This window comes from Bufo bufo, chromosome 6, assembly GCF_905171765.1.
Source record: "Bufo bufo chromosome 6, aBufBuf1.1, whole genome shotgun sequence".
NCBI classification, from domain to species: domain Eukaryota; kingdom Metazoa; phylum Chordata; class Amphibia; order Anura; family Bufonidae; genus Bufo; species Bufo bufo.
Genome location: NC_053394.1, coordinates 126366176 through 126391656, shown reverse-complemented (window position 1 = coordinate 126391656; position 25481 = coordinate 126366176). Strand labels below are relative to the sequence as shown.

The following is a 25481-nucleotide window of genomic DNA, read 5'->3' as shown; positions in this document are numbered from 1 at the left end:
TCCCAACAGATAAGACTTTGAGAGTCATCCTCCTGATGAGGACAGCAATCTCCTCATCCTCCTCTTCTACCCATCCATGCTGAACAGATGGAATAAAACTTCCATGGGTACTATCCTCTGTAGCAGAGGCAACAGTCTCCTCCTCCTGCTCATCATTCAATTCGCTCTGAGAAGACGAACTGTGGGTGGTCTGGCTATCACCCTGTGTACTGTCTTCCCCCATTTCCACCTCTTCCACATGCAAAGTGTCCGCCTTAATTGTGAGCAGCGAGCGTTTCAGTAGACAGAGAAGTGGGATGGTTGCGCTAACTATGGCGTTTATCGCCGCTCACCATCTGTGTTGATTCCTCAAAGTTGCGTAAAACTTCAGAGGTGAATAGCGGAAGCTGACTGGAAAGGCGACGACCATGTTGCAGCTGGTATTCCACTACTGCCCTCTGCTGCTCACAAAGCCTGGCCAACATGTGGAATGTGGAGTTCCAGTACGTGCTCGCGTTGCTCAACAGTCGGTGAACTGGCAATTGCAAGCGCTGCTGCAGCATTGCCAGACTGGCAGAAGCTGTCGATGACTTGCGGAAATGGGCACACATGCAGCGCACCTTCACCAGTAGCTCAGGCATATTGGGGTAGGTTTTGAGAAACTGCTGAACCACTAGGTTGAACACGTGGGCTAGGCATGGTATGTGTGTGAGCTTGCCGAGCTTCAAAGCCACCACCAAGTTACGGCCATTATCGGACACAACCATGCCTGGTTGTAGGTTGAGTGGCGAGAGCCGCAGCTCAGTCTGGTCCCTTATCCCCTGCCATAGCAATGTGGCAGTGTGCTGTTTGTCACCTAAGCAAATTAGTTTCATTACGGCCTATTGCCGCTTCACCACTGCAGTGCTACACTGCTTCCAGCTACTGACTGATGGCTGACTGGTGCTGCAAGATGAGAATTCAGAGGTGGAGGGGGAGGGGGGTTGGAGCCACTAACGTAGGTGGTGACGGAAACCCTGATGGAAGTAGGGTCCGCAATCCTTGGCGTCGGTAGCACTTGTGCCATCCCAGGGTACGACTCTCCCGGCTTCCACAACGTTCACTCAGTGTGCCGTCAGGGAAATGTAGCATCCCTAGCCAAAAGCATTATCTGCTGCAATCCAACCGGCCACCTGGTTGAACTGGTCTGACTTCGAGAGTGGTGTCCTGCGCCGCCCTGCAAACTGGGACATGAAGCTAGGTATCGTGGATCAGTGTGTTTCTTGTGCTCTGGCAGCAGGCATGCACCATCAGCAGCACGGCCACTTCCCCGTCCCTTACTGCTCGCCTTGCGCATATTAAATGGTATATATGCTTGCAAGTATGTCACACGTACAGTAGCGCAGGTTTTGTAAGTGTATGCGCAAATAAAGTACACAGAACATCACTATTTTTAGGAAGCGCACACGTTATACAGGAGATGTAGCACAAGTAATTTAACTGTCTGCAGCGGACAGTCTACGGAAAAAGTACACTGGATGTCATATATTTTTAGGCTGAGCACATGTTAGACAGGAGATGTAGCGTAGATAATGTCGCTGTCTGCAGCGGGCAAACAATTGCAAGCTATTTAGCGCAGGTTGCGGAAAAAATATATATTGCTGCCAGGTACAACAATAGTCCTTAAAACGACTTTTGGGTCTCTAACAAGTTTTTTAAATAAGATTAGTATTTCACTCCCTACACTATCTGTCCCTTCTTCAGCACAGCTCCTCTCCCTGACTAAGACTGAGCCGAACACGTGTCATCGGGTGCTATATAGCACCCGATGCCGCATTCCGGCCAGCCAATCGCTGTAATGCCAGTAGCCAACATGGCTATGGCATTAGTGAGGGCAGTACTTGCCTGCATGTCTATTGGCTGCATAACGGCCAACAAATGTGCGGGGAGGAGACTCGAGCACACACGGTGTTCGGCCAAACACCACGATGTGCAGAGCATAGCGTGTTCCGCTGAGCATGCTTGCCCAACACTGTTACTAATCGGATTCAAAACTAAATAATACTTGGGCAACTAAAGAACCTTCATACTGATAGTTTTCCAGTGATAAGAATGTTTTAAAGGGAGTCTGTCAGCAGTTTTGACCATAATTAACTCCTGATAGCACTAGCTAGGCGCTGGGGCGAGCAGGATAAACCTACTTTGTGGCATTTCATAAGTAGTGTGAATATTTACTTTTTGTACTGCTCTCCAAAGCCTCCAACTAGTGCTGTCAGCAGTTTAGTGTGGTCAAACTCCTGACTGACTCAGGAAATTATGTGACTTGTGCTAGTTTTCTGGTGTTAAACAGTTACTTATTTTGGCGCATACTGGTTTTGTGTAAAAATATGCAACTTTTTTTTCATTTGTATGTTACTCTTGCAACTTTTGAAAGGTATTTGTAACTAGACCTGATCTAGGGCGTAAGGCAGTGGTGGTAAACCTATGCCTTAGACTTTTCCTGCCATTCATCAGCGCAGGACACACTATGAACAGCGCATTGAATGTAGGCAGGCTATTATAGCTCAATGATAAAGTACATGGACGATATACTATATTGGACTGTGGTATTCAGTTTAAAGGGATCCATTGGTTTCCGCCAAAGTGACCATCGTTCCTACAACACAGGCGGTGCAGTTTTTCCTACTATCTTGGTTGTGTTGGGTCTGTCAGAGTGAGAGCTTCTCTTTCCAGTGGCTCTCTGCTCGTTGTTTTTTTTTTTTTTTTTTTTGAGAAGGTGCCACAGTCTTGACCGGCTCTACAATGTGCGTGTGTTCAGCCCGTGTTTGAATCTCGTGGCTGTCATCTGTGGTAGTCTATGAACACATTGCCCAGGTCTACAGCCAGTGTTGTAATTTAACAATGCTAACCTCTGAGGTGCCTTCATCCGCACATACAATGATTAACGTCAATGCTGCCCCCCCTCCTCCATTCAGTTTCATAGTGCAGTAATTGACTGCACGGTTTGTCCAGGCGAAGCACACCCATACAAGCCACATGGACCAAAGCACATTACTGCTGCATACTAGGGCACACTATCGCAACATGAAGAAGCAGCAATTCTTGCCTGTGAACATGGCTGAATAAATTCATTCATTTATTTGGAGGAGTCGTACCTTTTTAGAAGCGTGCACCCACACCTTGGGGGGGCCTTCTACTTGCAGTGCTGCTCCTTTTGGTTGTTGTATAAAGGACACCCTAAGGCCTCATGCACACGACCGTATTTTTTTGCGGTCCGCAAAACAGAGTTCCGTTTTCCCGTGATCCGTGACCGTTTTTTTCGTCCGTGGGTCTTCCTTGATTTTTGGAGGATCCACGGACATGAAAAAAAAGTCGTTTTGGTGTCCGCCTGGCCGTGCGGAGCCAAACGGATCCGTCCTGAATTACAATGCAAGTCAATGGGGACGGATCCGTTTGACGTTGACACAATATGGTGCCATTTCAAACGGATCCGTCCCTATTGACTTTCAATGTAAAGTCTGGAGTCCCTTTTATACCATCGGATCGGAGTTTTCTCCAATCCGATGGTATATTTTAACTTGAAGCGTCCCCATCACCATGGGAACGCCTCTATGTTAGAATATACTGTCGGATATGAGTTAGATCGTGAAACCTCATTTCCGACAGTATATTCTAACACAGAGGCGTTCCCATGGTGATGGGGACGCTTCTAGTTAGAATATACTACAAACTGTGTACATGACTGCCCCCTGCTGCCTAGCAGCATCCGATCTCTTACAGGGGGCCGTGATCAGCACAATTAACCCCTCAGGTGCCGCACCTGAAGGGGTTAATTGTACTATCATATCCCCCTGTAAGAGATCAGGGCTGCCAGGCAGCAGGGGGCAGACCCCCCCCCCCCCCCTCCCCAGTTTGAATATCATTGGTGGCCAGTGCGGATTATTACAATAGAGGGAGGGGGGGGGGGCGCACACTGTGCCACCAACGAATTATTACAATAGAGGGAGGGGGGGGGCCGCACTGGCCACCAACCTAATATTACAATAGAGGGGGGCTGCACTGGCCACCAATGATATTCAAACTGGGGAGGGGGGGGGGGCAGTCTTGTACACAGTTTGTAGTGTATTCTAACTAGAAGCGTCCCCATCACTATGGGAACGCTTCAGTGTTAGAATATACTGTCGGATCTGAGTTTTCACGAAGTGAAAACTTAGATCTGAAAAAGCTTTTATGCAGACGGATCTTTGGATCAGTCTGTATGAAAGTAACCTACGGCCACGAATCACTGACACGGATGCCAATCTTGTGTGCATCCGTGTTCTTTCACGGACCCATTGACTTGAATGGGTCCGTGAACCGTTGTCCGTCAAAAAAATAGGACAGGAGACACGGATCACGGTCTCGGCTGCAAAACGGTGCATTTTCCGATTATTATTATTTTTTTTTTTTTTCACGGACCCGTTGAAAGTCAATGGGTCCGCGAAAAAAAACGGAAAACGGCACAACGGCCACGGATGCACACAACGGTCGTGTGCATGAGGCCTAACAGTCTCTCTAAATACATGTGATTACTACAACCCCAGTTTAGGGCTCTTTCACACTTGCGTTGTCCGGATCCGTCGTGCACTCCATTTGCCGAAAGTGCCCGCCGGATCCGTAACAACGCAAGTGAACTGAAAGCATTTGAAGACTGATCCGTCTTCAAAATGCGTTCAGTGTTACTATGGGTGCCAGGACTCTATTAAAGTCCTGGCTGCCATAGTAGTAGTGGGGAGCGGGGGAGCAGTCCATGCAGGCTCCCGGGGCGCTCCAGAATGACGTCAGAGCGCCCCATGCGCATGGATGACGTGATCACGTCATCCATGCGCGTGGGGCGCCCTGACGTCACTCTGAAGCGCCCTGGGAGCCGCACGGACGGTAAGTATACTGCTCCCCACTACACTTTACCATGGCAAACAGGACTTTAGCGTCCTTGCAGCCATGGTAACCATTCAGAAAAAGCTAAACGTCGGATCCGGTAATGCGCCGAAACGACGTTTAGCTTAAGGCCGCATCCGGATTAATGCCTTTCAATGGGCATTAATTCCGGATCCGGCCTTGCGGCAAGTGTTCAAGATTTTTGACCGGAGCAAAAAGCGCAGCATGCTGCAGTATTTTCTCCGGCCAAAAAAACGTTCCGGTCCGGAACTGAAGACATCCTGATGCATCCTGAACGGATTTCTCTCCATTCAGAATGCATTAGGATAATCCTGATCAGGATTCTTCCGGCATAGAGCCCCGACGACGGAACTCGATGTCGGAACACAACAACGCAAGTGTGAAAGAGCCCTTAATTTGCATTGTAGGTTCTCTCTTTACATATGAGCATGTTGTGGGTGTTTTTTTTTTTTTTTGTTTGTTTTTTTGTGTTTTTATATTTATTGATTTATTTATTTTTTTCTTCATAGGGAGGTGATGCTTCATATCCTCCTGCTGGGCAACAGGCATTTCCTGGTGGGCAGTATCCTCCTGGAGGTGCCTTCCCCCCTGCTGCTGGTGGAGGATACCCTCAAGCAGGGGGTTTTCCAGCTCCTGGTGGCTTTCCTGGGGCAGTGCCAAGCTATCCTGGAGGCAAGTTCTTAATTTTGCAGCCAATTTTTTATTTCCAGTAAAGGTTTCTGTTGTATTTACTAAGGAAGTCCATAATTTGGTAATGAAGTATGACATTGCTTTTGTGCTGTGCTAAATCTGTGTAGTGTCTTCTAGCACGTTCTTATCAACATGCAGAATAACATTGGGGTTTGATCTCACGGGACCACTAAGTGGCTGCTACCAGTAAGGCCAAGTTCAAACTTATTATATTATTTGGTCAGTTAGTTCCATCAGTTATTGTGAGCCAAAACTAGTAGTGAAGCCGACTCAAAGATAAGATATAATGGAAAGATCTGCACCTGTTCTGTGATTTTTGACCCGCACCTGGTTTTGGCTTACAATAAGACTACATTCACACGACCTTATGTGTTTTGCGGTCCGCAAACTACTGATCCCCAAAAAATACTCCATCTGGCATCCGTATTGCATAGTTTTTTTTGTGGATCCATTGTAACAATTCCTATCCTTGTCCGCAGAACAGACAAGAATAGGACATGTTCAAAATTTTTTTGCGGGGCTACAGAACGGCCTTACGGATGCGGATAGCACGCGGTGTGCTGTCTGCATTTTTTGCGGATTCAGGCCTCTTGCACACGATCGTATGGCTTTTTCAGTATTTTGCAGTCCGCAAAAAATACGGATTACGTCCTTGTCCATTTCGTTTTTTTACGGAACAGCTGCCCCTTGATAGAACAGTACTATCCTTGTCCGTTATGCGGACAATAATAGAACATGTTCTATCTTTGAACGGAAATATGAAAACGTAAGGCATACGGAGTACCTTTTTTGTGCGGATCCATTGAAATGAATGGTTTGGTTCCGTATGCGGAACGCAAAAAAAATGTTTGTGTGCAAGAGGCCTCATTGAAATGAATGGGTCAACATCCTATCCGCAAAAAAAAACTGACCGGACACGGAAACAAAATACATTGTGTGCATGTAGCTTTAACGATGGTTATAACTAAAGTGTGAACTTGGCCTAAGGCTTGTTTTCTACCGCATTTCATATGTCTGCACTGTGCAGAAATGAAGGAAAGTATGGAGACTTACATGCCCTTGTTTCCTCTTTTACTAAACTATGTAATATAACATTAAATGTACTTTTGCAGTTTAGAAATTAAGTTTAGATTGTTCAAATGTTCTGGGTTAGACTAGTGAAATGTAGGTCTAATGTCTGGTAGGCTTACTCTAACTATGCATGTATGTTCCTTAATATTGCTTTTGGTGGAAAAATGTAATATTATTCATATGCGCTTTTTTTCCCCCCACTAGCTCCTGGATTTGGAACGCCTGGTCAAGGTCCAGGATATGGAGCTCCGCCTGGTGCTCCAGGCTACGGAGCACCACAGGGTGTTCCTGGGTATGGTGGTCCTGGTTTTGGAGCACCTGCAGCTGGAGGGTATGGAGCACCTGCAGCTGGAGGGTATGGAGCACCTGCAGCTGGAGGGTATGGAGCACCTGCAGCTGGAGGGTATGGAGCACCTGCAGCTGGAGGGTATGGAGCACCTGGAGGGTATGGAGCACCTGCAGCTGGCGGCTTTGGGGCACCTCCAGGTGGCGCACCAGGCTATGGAGGATATCAGCAGCCTTCTACTCAGAGTTATGGAGGTGGAGGACCAGGTCAAGCCCCAGGTTGGTGTTTTTTTTTGTTTTTGTTTTTTTTGTTTTTTTTAAACGATTGCTGGGATGCAAAACCAGGCCAGATCTCACTGCAGATTCCTTCAATAAACCAGCTGTCAAATCTGACCTTCAGGTTGATTGATTTTGATTTCTGAAGTCTCCACAAATTATTGCTTTTATATTGTGTGCACCAATAAGTCCAGTCTGAGAACCTTATCGCTGGCAAAGGTTCGCATGTACAAGTGTACTTTGCTGTTTGGTATCCTCTATGCTTTTTTTCATGTTAAAGGGACTGGAGCAGTAAGCAGCGCTGTCATGTATATAAAGATCTAGAAACTTTTCTGAGGCCTTGTATGTGGACCAAGCCACTGTCTAAAGCCAGGAGGTCTGCAAGTAATTAATCTAACAAGTTTATTGTTAATGCGACTCATCGCTAGTATGATGCAAATGTTTTTTACTTTTAGCCAGTAGCTAGGGGGTTAAACAGTTAGCACAATGGATCCCAATTCTGCTCTCTGTTGCTGTTACTGTGTTTTTCAGCTCCTTTCAATAGAGGCCAAATGCAGCATGAAATTTTACATATGATGTGACTATTACCACTACTACTCCTGTGTAGTTTTATAATGAGGGACTAAGGGCTGAGTTCAGTTAGAGGACAAGAAGATGAGACCTCATGCACATGGCAGAGAACTTCTTATGAAATCTGAGGCGTAGGGTAGGGCCGTTAGATTTCTGTTTGCTCAGAACTACTCTACTGTAATACCGATGCCTGCCCCCGTCTTCCGCTATGTCTCCCAAATGTCCATGTTTCGGTCCCCTTGAGGTGTTTGTCTGCCGCAGTATGGTCACATGCTCCGCTACAACCAGGGAATGGCTTTTAGGGGTGACGTGTTTCTTGCAGCCACGTCACCGCTGAAACCAGTCATTGGCTACAGCGGTGGATGTAAACGCCATGCGGGGACCAGAATATGGACAGGCAGGAGGCAGCGCGGAGGATGGGAGTGGTGGGGAGCAGGTAAGTAGGAATCTGTTTACAATCATTTATTCCCAGAGAATCCCTTTTAATAAGAATACCTCTGTCTAACTTTGCCTTATTTATACATACAGGAGCACATTTATTAATGTGCTCCTGCACTGGTGGTGAATCCGCCGGAGTTATGAAGAGGCGCAGGCCTCTCCATAACTTCGGCGGATCCACCGCCAGTTCTAAACGTAAGACTGCTTCCGAGCTGTTACATTTAGACCATTTTGTACGCATAAAACCAGTCGTAGAAAATGTTAAATGAGGCGGGCCTGCTGGCCCTTCCCCTTCCCCACCCACGTTTTTAGACCTGGCGTGAGCGGGAAGAAGTCGCTGATTGCGCCAGAAATACGCCTGATATAGGCTTATTTGTTTAATAAATGACCCCCATAATGTCCATTATAAATAGGGTCCAAATGTGCCACAATGTTGAGAAAAAAAAGGTTCATTTCTTTGCCACTTCACTGTCGAGCTCGCATTAGGTGTGGACGGGACAGTTGCAGTATAGAATGACATTGATTTGGTTTATGGAAATTTGTGAAGCCACAGCAGCCCATGTAAAATAAGTTCCCGTAGCAGTCTCGGTGCAAGCAGTCTGAGCATGAATAATTTACATCCTCACGCAGCAGGTGAATGCGAGGAGGGGAACCTGCTCTTCAGACTGACCAGACTGCCACTGGCTGGGCTCCATTCATACTGTTGGATTTGGTGCAAAATCCACAAGTCTTACAATTTACACAGAGTAAATTTTCGCTTCCCTTTTTAAATCTCTGATTTTGGTTCTTTGGCTTAATTTTCTAGGTGGATTTCCATCAGGACCAGCGCCTGGACAACAACCTGCGGTAGGTATTGCTCTAATTCTGATGCTAGCAATTTGTGGATTAGAGGAAGGTGGCGAGATGTGTGTGAGATTGCTATTGTAATAAGTGGGATTGACAGACCTTGTAATCTATAGTTTTATATTGCATATTGTAGGTTAGTGTTCAGTCTCAGGTAGGTGATGCATTGCTGCTCATTGCTTGGGATTATTTAAGCATAATGTGTGCAGTGCATGCAGTAACCCTTTTAATCACATCTGAAGATGACTGCATCACTACTAATATTTAGTTGTTTTTTTTCTTTACAAGATTATTGTATTTTAAAGAATATGATCACGTTTTCAGTTGCTAGAGTAGACTACCCTGTTGTGCCGTAAATATGCTGCAAAGCCCAATTTATTTGCTGCCGCCCCTAATATTTCCTTGTATTTTTTTTTTTCATTGTTTTCTAATTACTCCATGCTCTTATGCCCCCCCTTTGGTGTAAAGCCTGTTGGAGCAAGGTGATTGCATGCGTGTGGACTGGTTTTTATGAAATTGTATAGAAAATCTGGCTGCATGTATGTGTTCCCAAAAAGCCTTTGTGTCGTACACATCTCCCAGCTGTATTCTCCATGTTTTCATCAGTTTCTTAGAAACTTAAAAGGGTTATGCAGTTGCTACATATTAATGACCCATCCTAAGGATAGGTAATCCATATCTGATCGGTGGGGGTCTGACACCCGAGCCGATCAGCTGTCTGAAGAGGAGCCAGCGCTGGAACGAGCACGGCTTCTTCTTCCAGGTTACACTGTACGTTGTGTTGGCGGGCGAGTGTAATTACAAGCGCTTGTTTCCTTCAGCTGAATGGACCGAACGCTTGGAATTACACTGTACCGCCAATACAAGCGAGATGAGCAGTGTAATGATGATGAAGAAGCTGTGCCTCCTCTTCAAACAGCTGAAGGGTGGGTGTGCTAGGAGTCCGACCCCTGCTATTCAGATATTGATGATCATCAATATGTGCTGTCTGCACAACCCCTTTCTTTAAATTTCTTTATTTAGTGTTTGACTTTATTACATCAGGGAATTTTATTAGTCTGATCGCAAATTTTATAGGGGTTTTCCAGGATCAGAATCTTGATGGTCTGTCCTCGGGGACTCTCTGGAGCCTACCGGTTAAGGGTGGCGGCTATTATCAACGATTGCAGTAATGGAAAATGTCCTTCAGATACCCAGAATGGCCAGTTGTCAGCAGTTTCAAAAAAAAAATATATATATATATATATATATATATATATATATATATATATATATATATATATATAAATTTTTGTTTGTTAATAGGGCTTAAATTGTATATCCCTAAAACGTTCTCAGTCTCTTCTACCTGATGTAGCGTTCTGACTAGGACTTGCAGAGCTACAGAACAGAAAAACTTTCTATGGTCCTTCTGCAGACCGGTTTACAGAGACCACCTTGAGTCTGCACACCCTGCTGCTTCCACCTCCCATAGACTTCAATGATCACACACACAGCTAAGACTCCCTAAGGATGGGGGGCAGGGCTCCCCACTGTCTTAGGATTGTTGAGCCATAGTGAAAGGTGATCACTGCGGGTCTCTACCCAGAGGGACAAATTAAACTTTGCAATAAGATTTTCAGAAGTTGATCTGCTGTAACAGAAAACATTCAGAAAATGTTATTGAAGTGATATGAAAGAAATGGCAGATAAATATTCAAGCGGATTTGTGATTTAGAGAGCGTGAAGGGTTTGTACTAGATTATTGTCCATGGGCCGTGTCTGATATTGGCTCCTTCTAGTGAAGGATTGAAATGCGGCTCATGGTTCAATGGACATCTCATGGTAATTGTCTAATATTACACAGCCCCATTTATAAATGACAGTCTCTCTGACGGCTGTAGTTGTGGCATTATTGGTTGTCACCCAGATTTTGTGTAACTGCCTGACTGGTAGACGGGCTCCTTAAATCTAAGTGACATCCAGTATAGTTACCAAGGTGCAAAGTACAGGAACACTTGTCTTATGGATCTGGCTGAAGCGTGTTGAGGCTGGGTTCACACATTTTGTTTGAGGGGCACCATGCTGAAATGCGTTAGTGTTTTCAAATTGACAGCAGCAACATTGCAGTTAACATTTGACAAGATAACCCCCTTCTCACGTATCCACAAAATAGGTGATAAATAACAGATTGTGAGGGGTCCTACTGCTGAGACCTCCCACAGTCCCAAGTGTGAGGGGCCCCCAACTCCTCTGGATGTCAGTCCACCTTTCCATTCACTTCTGTGAGGCTGACAGAATGCTGTCTGTCGTCCCCACAGAAGTGAATGGAGCGTTGGACCGATTTGTACACTGCCTCTCTTATTTAGAGAGGGGCTTGGGGGGGGAGGGGGTTGCCTTTGTCTCAGAATAGTGGTGGGCCCCAGCAGACGGACACTGTGCGATCCTTTATTTGTCAACTAGATGGGTTTTGTGGGATAAGCACACTCTTTGACTGCTTTTAGCTGCACTCAATTTGAAAACTAGACCAATCTATATGTCGGCACGTCCCCGTCGGAATGTAATGGTGGTGACACGTCACGCTGCTGCTCCGTTTAAAGTCTCTGGGACGGTCAGAAGTAGCAGAGGAGAGCGATGGCCCAATCTTGTAATTGTGAGGTTTACAGATGACCCCCTGAATCCTTAGCTTCCACATTTGCCTGCTGGATCTATGTTTGGTTGTGTTCCACACTCATTGTGGCAAATTGTGAACTCTCCATCTCAGCGCATAATGTGACATAGTTTTTGACGTGATACATGGTCTCCGACTTAACATTTCTGTCTCACATCTCCTCCTATAATGTATGATGATGATTTTTCAGCCTTTTGCTGCTGCAATGACTGCCACTCAGGGAACCATCAGAGCTTCTGCCAATTTTGATGCACTGGCTGATGCCGAAAAACTCAGAAAGGCCATGAAGGGATTTGGTATGGATTTTACCTTTTTATTCAGAGCTCTGCGTTTGTTTGAGTAACATGCCTCTTTATATGATTTGTCTTGTGTCTATTACAGGAACTGATGAACAAACCATAATTGATGTCATTGCTAACCGTTCTAATGATCAAAGACAGAAGATTAAGGCGGCATTTAAAACCGCTTATGGAAAGGTATGCTCATCAGTGAAGGTGGCTATTAGAGGAACATTGGCCAAACATTGTGATTTTGGTAGGATCAGTTGACTAACTTCTTAGTTTCCTGACTCCCCCACAAAAGCAGACGTGGCAGGGGGAGGGGGGTAGAGAACGGCTGGGCAGTTGGATTTTCGACATGAGCAATCCTTGGTTCTCACGGGAGGTAAGATGCCACCAGAGCACATCTTTACAAGGGTTGGAACAACTGTCTGCTATGTAAAGGCCCATTTATATGGGCCGACAATTGGGATTGATCCACATTTGTTCCCGATCATTGGTCCATCTAAACATGCAGCCGATTAACTGATAAAAGCTTGTTTGTTGGGTGATTGCATCTTTTATGCACACTAAAAATAATCGTTTGTCTTCAGCGCTTCTCTCTGTGCTGGTAACAAGTGAAAACGATGAGGATTATGGCATGTAAATGCAGGCACAGTTATTGTCAGTCTGTATTAGTTACTGTACCGAATATCTGCCTGTGTAAAAGGACCCTTAGGCTACATGCACACAACAGTGAAAAAAAAAAAAGATAAACTGACGTATTTGTTTACTAATGCTTTTCTGACAAACTGACATTAAAAACTGACCCTTTGAATTGTATGGAGGCACTCGGTCAGTGAAAAAGACAGGATTGAACATGTTGTATTTTTGGGATGTCCATTTTTCACTGACCATCAAAAAAACTGCTGTGTGAATAACCCCATAGACTACCATTGGTCCTAAAACAGACGTGTTATGGACGTTAAAGTCTATCACGTGTCCGTTTTTCACTGTCATGTGCATGCAGCCTAAGGTGTATGGCCACCTTAAGACAAATGCAAGCATGAGGGGTCTCTGACGCGCCTGGACTGCTCGATTACTGAGATGTATGGTTGTTTCTCCTCCTGAACAATATTTGAATACAGCTGGGGTACAAATTGGTGATACTTGCTTAGGCAATATCTATGCAAACAGCACAGTGATCGTTTTGGTTACTGCACCTGCTGTATTCAGTTTCTGTCGTGCTTCATACTTCATCCGAGGCAGGCAGGGTATATTACATTTGTCTGCATTGAGATCAGACAGAGGGTCAACTTGTCTAAAATTTTAGTCGCGAATATGTCTCTCGCAATATTTGTGGTATTTGACTATTCTTAATCTCATTAATTTCCGAAACTGGCATATATTATAGTTGACACCAGCTCATAGCTGACACAGGTTTCAGTTTCTGGCGCATAGATAGCCAGAAGATGCACTAAATTTATCATTTAAGAGGTTTGTGCGCATCTTGTTCCAGTGGACTTTTTACGAAGACTGGCATGGCATATAAAATGCCAGTCCTGCTAAATTTGCCACAGTGGTTCAACAGTAAGGCTGGGTTCACACGAGCGTGTCCGGATTAGTTCCGGATGCGTCCCGGTGTGTTGCGGCAAACCTGCGCGAGTAGGAATGCAATTGCAGTCAGTTTTGACTGCGATTGCGTTCCGATGTTCAGTTTTTATCGTGCGTGTGCAATGTGTTTTGCACGCGCGTGATAAAAAACCGACTGTGGTACCCAGACCCGAACTTCTTCACAGAAGTTCAGGTTTGGGTTCGGTGTTGTGTAGATGTTACCGCGGTGATGGACCATGTGATTGGAGCATGTGATCTTACGTCACCAAAGGTCCTTTAGCCCATAGTTTATCTTTTGAGAAGTAAAGAAGAGACCGGGACTTACGTGAACAAACGGAGAAGGTGAGTTAATTTTTTTTATTTTTTTTTAACCCTCAACTGATCACCTACTAAGCATTCTGTTTTCAGAATGCTATTATTTTCCTTTATAACCATGTTATAAGGGAAAATAATACAGTGAATAGACTGTCACCTAGCAACCATGCGTGAAAATCGCACAGCATCCGCACTTGCTTGCGGATGCTTGCGATTTTCACGCAACCCCATTCACTTCTATGGGGCCTGCGTTGCGTGAAAAACGCAGAATATAGAGCATGCTGCGATTTTCACGCAACGCACAAGTGACGCGTGAAAATCACCGCTCATCTGAACAGCCCCATAGAAATGAATGGGTCAGGATTCAGTGCAGGTGCAATACGTTCACCTACCGCATTGCACCCGCGCGGAATACTCGCCCGTGTGAACGCAGCCTAAGACACAGGGCGAGTTGTGGATTGTAGGGTATTTGTGGAGGAAGCAAGGCATTGATGCAGGGTCTTTGGAAGACATCTGGGGGGAAGCGGCAAATTATGGGGAGGGAATTTTTAGAGTCCTCTTTGCAGGAGATTGTGTCAGCAAAATTTGTGCCAAATGTATCAGATGGTATGTACCTGTACAGAAATCTGGAGTGCAAAGCTTGATAAATCTCCCCCTTGACTTTTAATAATCTTATAATCTATAAAATCTTGTAACTTCTACCATAGATGTGTTTTGTTGTAAAATATTTGGTCTGACTTGATTGTGATATTCTGGCTTTTTTGAGTAGCTAGTAACTGAATGAAATACCGTAGAGGACAAGTGACTTTATGTACATAAATAGTCTTTTATGACCGGACCGTTTAGGATATGTTTCTGTGGTGTATAATTTGATACAGAAGTGAAAGTAAGTCTCCAGCACCCCACCTGCTGTCTGGCATTGGTATTGTACGTCGGGTGGATTAGTTACTCGATCAGCGCTGCGTTATGTTGGCAGCCTGAAGGGAAATATTTGTTTTCTAATTTTGCGGTAACTGGGGGCCTAGAGATACATTTAATGACATCCTTATGTTTGATGAAGGTGAGTTAATGATAATGTATAAAGCTGATTCAAAGGGAACCTGTCATGTGGATATTTGATTATAATCTAACTAATTATATACAATCATTAACTACTAAAAAGTGCCTTAGATGTATTCACTTACTGGTGTGACAGATGGTTACCTCATAATATACACACAAAGATGCCGCATGCTAATGAGCTGATTTGAGTCCAGCGTGATGTCAGCGAGTCCAGCATATATTTAATTCAGAGCTATAGCCACTCCCCTGCCCACCTGCTGCTGATTCATATGGAAAATAACTGTCAATCAGCAGCAGGCAGGCGCAGTGGAGATGTCTGCGCCGAATACAGACGCGCAGGCGCGAGAATTCGTCCACTGGCTCAGATGGAGGATGGCATTCAAGAGGAGATGGGCGGGCTTAACGGATGAGCGGGGCGGCATACAATGTGAGTAGACCGAGCCTCTAGGTGCTGAAAAGACGCCCCCATAGCACTTAGGGCTCATTAGCATATTAATAAAAGTTCGTTTTTTAGTGAAACGGATCCAGACACAGGTCTGAGAATAGCATTGTTAGGTAGATCAGACACTAGCAGATCGCTAGTGTCTAAGAGCTAATTAGGTCAAAATGAGGTGGTAGAAACCCCTTTAAGTAATTATTTTGTACTGCACTTGTGGTTCATGCAAGACTTGGAATTCCTAGACATACCAGTATGTCTCGAAAATCATACTTTGTGTGATATTTTCTTTTTGCTAACCCTGGAATCACTTGTGGGATCAGTTTAAGTACCTGCGTGGAAAAGTATTAGCAGTCTGCCTTCACTTGAGAGGACAGCACAATTAAAGGGTCGTCTCACTTCAGCAAATGGCATTTATCATCTAGAGAAAGTTAATACAAGGCACTTACTAATGTATTGTTATTACTAGGGATTAGTGAATTGACTTCGGATGAAACATCCAAAGTCGATTTGCATAATATTTCGTTTGAATACTGTACGGAGCGAGCGCTCCTTATAGTATTAGAATGTATTGGCTCCTATGAGCCGAAGTTATTACTTCATGAAGTCTCGCGAGACTTTGCATAATAACTTCATAAATTCATTTCTGCGGTAAAAAAAAATTGGCCGAACTCTGGTTCGGGATCCAAGGTACCGCTCACTCTGTACAGTATTCAGACTAAGTATTATGCGAGTCGACTTCGAATGTTTCATTCGAAGTCGATTCGGTCATCCCTAGTTGTTATCCATATTGCCTCCTTTGCTGGCTAGACTCATTTTTCCATCACATTATACACTTATTGTTTCCATGGTTACAACCACCCTGAAACTTCAGCTTCGGTGGCCATGCTTGCACACTATAGGAAAAAGCGCTGTCCCTATGTGCGTTCCTATGGTCCCGGCCACCAGAGAGGCCAGTGCATAGTGTGCAAACACGGCCACTGCTGCTGCAACGCAGAGTGGTCATAACCATGGAAACAAGGAGTGTATAATATGATGAAAAAATGAGTCTAGCCAGCAAAGGAGGCAATATGGATAATAACTAGGACTGCAGTAAACTATTTTAGAAATCGAGTATTCTACAGATTTTTAATTTTACGATTAATCGAGTACTCCTAATGAGAAAAAATCAATTAATAGACTTTTCCTTTTATAAAAACTCATTAGACCCCCTGCCATCAGTCCCCCAACACCCTTCGTTCCCCCCTGTGCGATCAGTCAAAGTGCATCAGCTCTCCCCTCCCCCACCCAAGTGCCATCAGCTGTCCCCCCACCCAAGTGCCCTCAGCTCTCCCCCACCCCAGTGCCCAGCCGCAGCGCCAGTGAACTAAAATGTCCTGACGGTGTGTGTACGTCAGGATCCAGTGCAGCGTTGTGCGAGCTGGCGGGTGACCACTGAGCGTGAGTAATGGCAGGCTCTTCACTCACTCTGTGGTCACATGGCACAAATGAATCGTCGATTCGAGGATTTTTTTTTTTTTTTTTTGTGTCGAGTTCATCGATTTAATTCGAGTAATCGTTTCAGCCCTAATAATAATATATTAGTAGGTGCCTTGTATTCACTTTCTCTACATGATAGTGAGACAGCCCCTTTAAGACTCTGTTCTCGCAGAGCCTATGCTTTTCATATTTACCAGGAAGGCTTCCAGCTTTTACTCCAAACGTGTGCCTTTTCCCTTTTCATGCAATAGCAGCCAATAGTGTCCTCTTGGCCGGCATCTATTGTTGTGGTATGGAATAGTGTACACTATACTATTGTATACTTCTTAATTTATTACAGAAGCCCATAGGCACCGCATCCCACTGTATGTCTAAGCAGTGGGATGTGGCAGTCTTCTCTTGGAAGTATAGTTTGAAAGATCCTTTCAATTTGTGCCTCCTCTGTAAGCTCTAAAGATAATGTGAATAAAGCCAAAGATTGTCTAACTGTTTGCTGTGATTATGCCACACGGTGTATGTGCGTGCACGCCTGGTCTTCCGTATGTGAGCCAATAAATGTTTGCAGGTCAAAGTCACCATCTACTTGCATTAATACTTGCTTGGTTAAAGTGTCTATAAACACTATTGACTGTGAATTTATCTTACTACTTGTTCTGTTTTTTAGGATTTGATTAAAGATTTGAAGTCTGAGCTCAGTGGCCATGTTGAAGATCTCATAATCGCGCTCTTTATGCCTCCAACGTATTACGATGCCTATTGCGTGTACAATGCCATGAAGGTAACATTGGACATCACACTTCAGTACAGTACACTTGTGTGAAAATGTTACTATCTAACAGCCGTCTTTCAAAATGAGCATAGCAGAATTTATCAGAGATGTTCCTGTGTGATAAAGGAGTGTAATCTATGTATGTGGATCTCGTGTGATTTCCCGATCATGACGCAGTGGGCGTTGTGGGTCCACCTTTAATTTACATATTCAGCCTGAGTCCCATTTTCAGGATGCAACGGAGAAGAGTTCTTGGCTCTTAGTTTTTTTTTTTTTACCATAATCTGACCATTTTAGATTCACCTTCTCCTTTTTTTTTTTTCTGTATGTATATCAGAGTTTTCAGTTGCTCCTATCCTATTGAACTGTATTGTAAAGGGGCTGTTCACATCTCTTTAGCTCTCTGCTGATCTTTCCACTGGGGGGGATGTTTGCATACTCCGGAAAATGGCATTTAGATGTACCCCTTGGCAGATCAGTTGACTTGACCCCTTCCAGACTGCCCACTGGATATCTATGTCCTATCTGCACATACCCCGTGCAGGTAGCACGTATATAAACATTTAGGCAGCGCTTTAATCCCAGCGCTGGGATTAAAGCTCCTGCAATCTAGCAGGTTGGGTCCTGGCTGTGAGACCCTGTAGGGGCCCCGAGGAAAAGACCGGAGGCGCTTCCTCTGTTAGTCCCGGCAGTCACATGACCGCCGGGGGTGTCTGGGGCAGGAGCAGAGCTCTGCCTGTGTGTAATGCTTCTGTGGATGCCCCACTTACAGTGGAAACAATGAGGTCTTTTAATGTTGACCAAAAATAAATTTAAACAAGTCAATTAAAAAATTACAAATGCTGTCGCTAACAGAAATCGTCACCATAGTCACCCCATTCACTCAAACCTATAGAGTTTATAGAAAGTTGGGGTCACTAATCCACTGCGTGCACAAAGTTGCCTGGACATTCAGTCCTTTAGGCCCAGTCATGAAAGGGTTAATATGGTAAACCGACTTAAAAGATGAAGCTTTGGATTCAGACCTGCTTTTAGTGTGTGTACTTCTGCTTTGTAGAACACAATAGCACGGTGGACTAATGATATTCAAATGTGTCCTAACGGCAGAAGGTTCGGTGGACCTAAAACGTAATGTGAACTGCCTCAGAACCATGCGACTTATGTGATGTTTGTGATTTGTGTAACACTAGTAGGCATTTTGGGAACAAATTCTACTAATCTAATTGGATTTCTCTATCGGTTTTCAGTATCCAGTTGCTTGTGAACTTGACGTGTTTAGTTTGTTCAGCTGTTTAAGACCTTTTTATTTTTTCTCTTTTTCTAGGGTGCAGGAACGAAAGAAGGTGTGCTCATTGAGATTCTGTGCAGCAGAACGAACGTTGAAATTAAGAACATTGTTGCATGCTACAAGTCAGAGTTTGGCCGAGACATTGAGAAGGATATCCGGTCTGATACCTCTGGTCATTTTGAGAGGCTTCTTGTGTCTATGTGTCAGGTCAGTTGAATAATTGTTATAATGCTCTGCTGTAGATGTAACTGTATTTGACAGCTTGCTAAGGCTACGTTCACATCTCCAGTAAGCTGATCCAGCAACGTTTTTTGTCCATCTGAAACCCAGCACTCATGCTGGAAATCAGCAGGATCCTGACGAGTCCCTTTGTCGTCTATGGGGTCCGGCCGTGAACAGCAGTATCTGGTAATGCTGCATCCAGTGAACTCCGGTGTAACGTTACATTACACTACTTCATGAGATTTCCCTACCTCCTAACTTCCGGTCACACCGGAAATGACGTGGGGAGGCGTGCCGGAGTTGTGCCGATCTGCGCAAAACGGCAGTTTAGTGAAAATCTCAGCGAGTTCAGCTGCACACCGGGACACTGCGCATGCGCCGGAGAGCCTCAGTAGGGAAAAATTACGGCCCAGTACGCAAGCGCAGCTAACTACAGAACATCCATCCGATCTCCGCGCCTGCGCAGTGTGGGGGTAGGGAGATCTGATAGCCATATTTTCTGTTAAATATATTTATCAGATCTCCCTACCCCCACACTGCGCAGGCGCGGAGATCGGATGGATGTTCTGTAGTTAGCTGCGCTTGCGTACTGGGCCGTAATTTTTCCCTACTGAGGCTCTCCGGCGCATGCGCAGTGTCCCGGTGTGCAGCTGAACTCCGCTGAGATTTTCACTAAACTGTTGTTTTGCACGCCTCCCCACGTCATTTCCGGTGCGACATTCTGTTCTCTGCAGAAACAGCTATTCAGAGATGTGAACTTGGCCTAAGGCTCTATTCCCATCTATGTCAGGTTTTTGTGTTCTAAATGGCAACCATGAAGCAGTGCTGGATCCATTGCATGACGGAAGCTGTTGACTTTATAATCACTAATTTTCCTGTAGCAAAGCATGGAATCTGTTACTGAGGTGTGAAAAGAACCTATGTAGAATCATTGCTGTACCAATCCATAGTAGTAGATATTTGGAAACGCATAAGAGCATCGTCGCAGATTCTAAAGCTGTATGCAGCGCTATTTTATTATTATTTTAATTTTTTTATGTCAATATGCCAGATCTCGTTATAAGTCATTGGTGCCCTTGGTCTCTGTGTGGCAAACGCAACACAAATGTGAACAAAGACTAAAGCCTCATTCACGTGTCAGTGATTTCCATCAGTGATTGTGAGCCAAAACCAGGATTAGATCCCCAAAAAGACATAAGGTGTAAGGGAAAGATCTGCACCAACTGGTTTTGGCTCACAATGACTGATGAAAATCACTGACCGAACACTGAATGAGGCTTAACTTTTTCTTTCTTTATTTTTTTGTTGGAGTGGGGAATTTTGGAATAAAGTTCAATGTAGTTTACTTGGCGCATGAGGCAAGAATCTGAATTGGATTAAAATAATTAATTAGCTGCGTTATAAGGGACAACCAGAATGTAAAGGCCCTATTACACTAAGCAATTTTTGTGCCAGTTATTGGGAAAGGAATGCTCCTTTTTTAATAATTGGCCCATATAATAATGCTGCCAATAAATGAGCGAACACTCATATGTTGGCTGATTTTCATCTTTCATCAGGATGGATGCCCAGTTATTGGCAGCATAACTTGCTGTGCAATCGGGATCATTAGAACTGAATGGAGAGGAAAGATTGAGGTAGCAATCATTACCTTCCCATATTCTTTGCATTAGCCTGTGCAGTAGGCCGATGCAAACAAGCACTGATGGACACATTTATCCTCAATCGTCCCTTATCCTGTCCAAACATTGCGCAGTGTAATATGCCCCTAAGTAAACTCCTGGATTGGTTTTGCCTGATAATGTCTCCAGCTTTCAGGTCATTCACATTTGCTGCCTTTTGCTAAAAGGTTTTATATTTCCTCAGGCAAATCGAGATGAAAGTACGAATGTTAACATGCAACAAGTTGAACAAGATGCCCAGCGTCTGTACCAAGCTGGTGAAGGAAAACTGGGAACAGACGAGTCTTCCTTTAATTTGGTGCTGGCCAGTCGCAGCTTCCCACATTTGAAGGCTGTGACAGAAGCCTATGCCAGAGTAAGTAAACTAGTTACCTGCTTGTGGAGATGCTTGTAACGTTTGATTAATCTTCAAGTAATACATTGGAAAGTGTTTTTTTTTTTCCCCTTCTCCCACCTCCCTTAATCAACTGACACACAATAGTAACTTGTGAATGCAAACAATTTCTCTGCTGGAGGGTGGACTTTTAAGGTTCTATACAGAACAGTTGCTCATAGACCCATTTCTTCGAGGGAGTGTTCCACAAACCGGACAGTTGGGTGGGGTTTTTACAGTTTGCACTACAGTGATGTTCCTGAGCGGAACATCTTAAGTGTTTGCCAATTTATGTTTCAGTGTTAGCTAGTATGACACTAAATGAGAAGTGCACATTTGGCCAGTCTGAGGGCACCCGAGCTTTTTTTTTTTTTTTTTTTCCTTATAAACGAATGCTAAATGGTATTCATTTTCTAGACTTTTAAAGTACTTATTAATGGACACTTAAGGCTGTTTGTTGTAAAGCTAACTTACGTCACGGTTTCTTACAGGTATCCAAGCGCGACTTAATAAGTGCCATAGGAAGAGAATTTTCTGGCCACATAGAAGATGGATTGAAGGCCATTTGTAAGTAAATGCACCCAATACATGTAATTAAAAAAAACTGTTTATGGAGGGGGGCAGCAGATTGGGCGACTTTTTAAATCCACTGAAATGTCAGAGGACTGTAGGAAGATCAATTAACCCCTTCCTGTACGATTTCTTTAATGGTATGCTATGAGCTATCAGCAGATTCTTTTCACTGAATTTTCCCCTATCAAGAATAATTTAACTGCTCTGCATCATCATACGCAGAAGAATCCTATATAAGGCTAATACTTATTGCATTACTGTTAGAATAATTATTTACTGAATGTAATAAGTAAAAGGCTTTTTATCTTCCGGATGCTGTTGATGTAGATTTCATTACTTCCTGTTTTTGATCTCTGTTCAGTTGTATGCAGTCTAGAGAAAGTAGGCTAAGCATGCAGTCCACAGTACATCAGTGTATGAGCCTTGTTCCATTTACTGGCTGCAAACATAGTGGCTGACACTTTAGTTCTGTCCTAGGTGCGTTCGTAGAAGTGTTGGTATTTAGTGCTGTAATAATTCTCTTTGAATCTATTTACAGTGCAGTGTGCTATAAACCGTCCAGCCTATTTTGCTGAGAGACTTTACAAGTCCATGAAAGGAGCAGGTACCAAAGACTCCACTTTAATCAGGGTGGTTGTAACCCGCAGTGAGGTATGTTTCTAGTTCACGTTGATTAGAACGTTTATACAAATGTACATTTCATCTGATAAATATGCCAGGGACATTCCTAAGGTCTTATAAGATCCATCACATGGGCGCAGAGTCACCCAAATCCAGGTCCAAGTAAGGCTACTTTCACTCTAGCACTTTCCCTTTCCGCTATTGAGATCAGTCATAGGATCTCAATAGCTGAAGAAAAGGACAAAACTGAACGAAACAGAATGCTCCAAAATGCATTCCGTTCCGTTTGGTTGTGTCCCCATTGTGGACAGAATAACACTGCAAGCAGCGTTTTTCTGTCCGCGATGTAGTGCTGAGCAAGAGGGATCAGTTTTCTCTGACACAATAGAAAACTGATCCGTCCCCCATTGACTTCCAATGGTCTTCATGACTGATCCGTCTTGGCTATATAAGACATTATACAACCGGATCTGTTCATGACTGATGCAGGCGGTTGTATTGTTGTAACGGAAGCTTTTTTTTGCAGATCCATGACGGATCTGCAAAAAACGCTAGTGTGAAAGTAGCCTAATACCACTATACACGCCTTCAAACATTGCAGCCATAGAGACGTGTTTAACAGTACACTATCTAGTACTATGGCTAAATTGTGCCACAATTTACTAGCGGCATGTTGTTAAAATGCTAGCCAACACAATTGCAGGGGGCAATTTTGCATGCAAAAGGTTTGTGGCTTCGCCCTACCTAATTTGGATAGTAAGAAACAGCACCACCCTTGACCACAAGTTGTTCCTGGTATTGTAGCTTGGTTTTAGTGAAGGGAGTACGGCTAATCTGCAGTACCAAACATCTTTGTAGACAGTTGTGGTGTTGCTTTTGGGAGAAGACAACCATTTTATCTAATCATGTACAATCCCTTTAATCTTGTCGTAAAATCCCGTAAATGCAGAGCTGCGTTCGTCACAAATGTCCATGCCCTGTTGAGGTTTTTCATTAACTGGTTGAACATATTACTATGTCTGTAGGGAGAAGGGGCATGCAAAAACTTTTTTAATTAGTGGTCGGTTTGAATTATGTATTTTTCAATGTATTTATGACAAAACAAAAGGCATGAATATATTGATAAATCTCCCTTATTGACCTCAAACCACTTCTGTACTTTCATAGCTGTTTTAGAGGGGCTTTCTGGGATTCTCATATTGATGGTCTATCCTCGGGATAGGTCATCAATACGAGATCGGTGGGGGTCCAACTCCCAGTCAGCTGTACGAAGAGACTATGCTCCCTGAGCACTTAGGCCTTTTTCTAGGCCATGTGACATTATGTTCATTAGTCACACTGACTAGGCACAGCTCAAGGTCTTAATGGTAAAGGTAGAGTTGGCACAAATACTGTTTGCAAAAAAATGCTACAAAAAAAACATGTGACCCAAAACGCCAACGTGGTTATTTTAGACATTTTCTAGACCCACCAGTGCAGATTTGTGTCAGGACCATACAAGCACTGTGCATTGAATGTACAATCTTCTGGACCAGTACTACAGTTGAAATAACCAGAATGAATACAGTCCTGCTGGATGATGGGCTTGACTACAGATCTTAGTTTAGTTCATCATTATTTGCAATGGAACATTATATTTTATCTGGAATCTGATCCCACACACTTTGTTTTTTCAGATTGACCTTGTGCAGGTAAAACAAGCCTTCGTGCAAATGTACCAGAAGAGCGTTGCCTCCATGATACAAAGTGATACGAGTGGAGACTACAGAAAGATGCTGCTTGCCATTGCTGGTCAATAGGATCCGTCCAGTGAATGCAGTGTGCTGGGGTATATGTGTTCCACGTGGTTAATATGGTTCTGCAGGTGTCTGTACAGGAGGGAGGGGATTGTGTTCTTTTTTTTGGCGTCTTTGTTACCCATCAAACATTCATGAAACCACTTCTCCTGGGATTTGCTCCACCTTGTCTATTGCCAGGAAACTATAGACGCATTAGTCATTTTAGTACTTTTTTCCTTTGAAAAATATATTACACTTAAAAACGACAATGATGTTGTTATAGGTATTTCCATACTAAGCATAATTCACATGAAACCTGCATATAGCATGAATAAAATTTAATCCTTTTTGTTTTCTACCTACACTTGCTGTGTTTTGTACTCCTTTCTGTCTCTCATGTAAACTTTATTAGAATTTAAAGGGACACTAAAGAGAATACTGATGCTCTGTGCGCAGGGTCTGAGTATAAGTGACCAGCTTTCTCTCCAGGTGACCAAAAACCGTGCCAAATGGCAATCATTTATGGTTGCATGGTTTTATGGGTAGGTAAACTGATGTCTTGGCTGCCTGGTTTCTACTCAGTGTGGCTTTATTCCGGATTTTAGCCCAAAGCGGTAAGGCCTTATTCACACATCTGTGTTTTGATCAGTGATTTTAATGTTTGATTGTGAGCCAAAGCCAGTTGCTGGTCAGAAACCTAGAACAAGTGCAAATCTTTCCATTATGCCTTAGATCTTTGTAGGCTCAGCTCTTGGGTTTGGCTGACAATCACTGATGGAAATCACCGACCAAACACTGTGAATAAGCCCTAATATGATTAAAAAAAAGAGAAAAAAAAACTGTGTTAAATCCCTGACTACTGTGATTTAGCTGCAGTGGTAATGTGAACATGTATGGCACAGAATCCCAACAGCAAAGTAAACAGGTGTGTGTTGGTTATGCTTTGCACTACATGCACACGTTCAGGATTTATGTGCAGAGAATTCGCACTGAAATCTGCAGGTGTTCGCAGGGAAATCCATGCGGACAATCCGCATAAATTAGTGCGGATTTTCCGCATTTGGATTTTACTAAGTGAATGGAGAAAATCCGGTCAGGAAAAATAAAATTTACATGCCGCGGATCCATGCAACGCAGGTCAAATTCTGCGTGGAAAAAAATCTGCATCTTGTGCATGAGAATTTCAAGCTATCATTGAATACCATGTGCATGACCACCGGTGCGGATTTTCCACACGCAATCCTGATCGTATGCATTTAGCCTAAAGGAGAAGAGCAGATTTGAAGTTACAGC

The 25481-nt window shown here is 43.9% G+C and overlaps 1 protein-coding gene across 2 annotated transcripts in view; it reads left to right on the top strand.

Moving 5' to 3' along the window:
- ANXA7 (annexin A7) overlaps window positions 1–24552 on the top strand; it is a 35406-nt gene extending 10854 nt beyond the window's left edge. The window contains exons 3-14 of one of the 2 annotated variants that reach the window (XM_040437821.1): window positions 5406–5568; window positions 6862–7221; window positions 9032–9072; window positions 9206–9223; window positions 11910–12015; window positions 12101–12195; window positions 17547–17660; window positions 18976–19146; window positions 21028–21198; window positions 21708–21783; window positions 22328–22440; window positions 24087–24552. In XM_040437821.1, the coding sequence (XP_040293755.1) occupies window positions 5406–5568; window positions 6862–7221; window positions 9032–9072; window positions 9206–9223; window positions 11910–12015; window positions 12101–12195; window positions 17547–17660; window positions 18976–19146; window positions 21028–21198; window positions 21708–21783; window positions 22328–22440; window positions 24087–24209 (1551 nt within the window). In that variant the 3' untranslated portion in view covers window positions 24210–24552. The remainder of the gene's footprint in view (window positions 1–5405; window positions 5569–6861; window positions 7222–9031; window positions 9073–9205; window positions 9224–11909; window positions 12016–12100; window positions 12196–17546; window positions 17661–18975; window positions 19147–21027; window positions 21199–21707; window positions 21784–22327; window positions 22441–24086) is intronic. The other variant, XM_040437822.1, reaches the window with a different exon arrangement.
- Window positions 24553–25481: the final 929 nt, after the last annotated feature.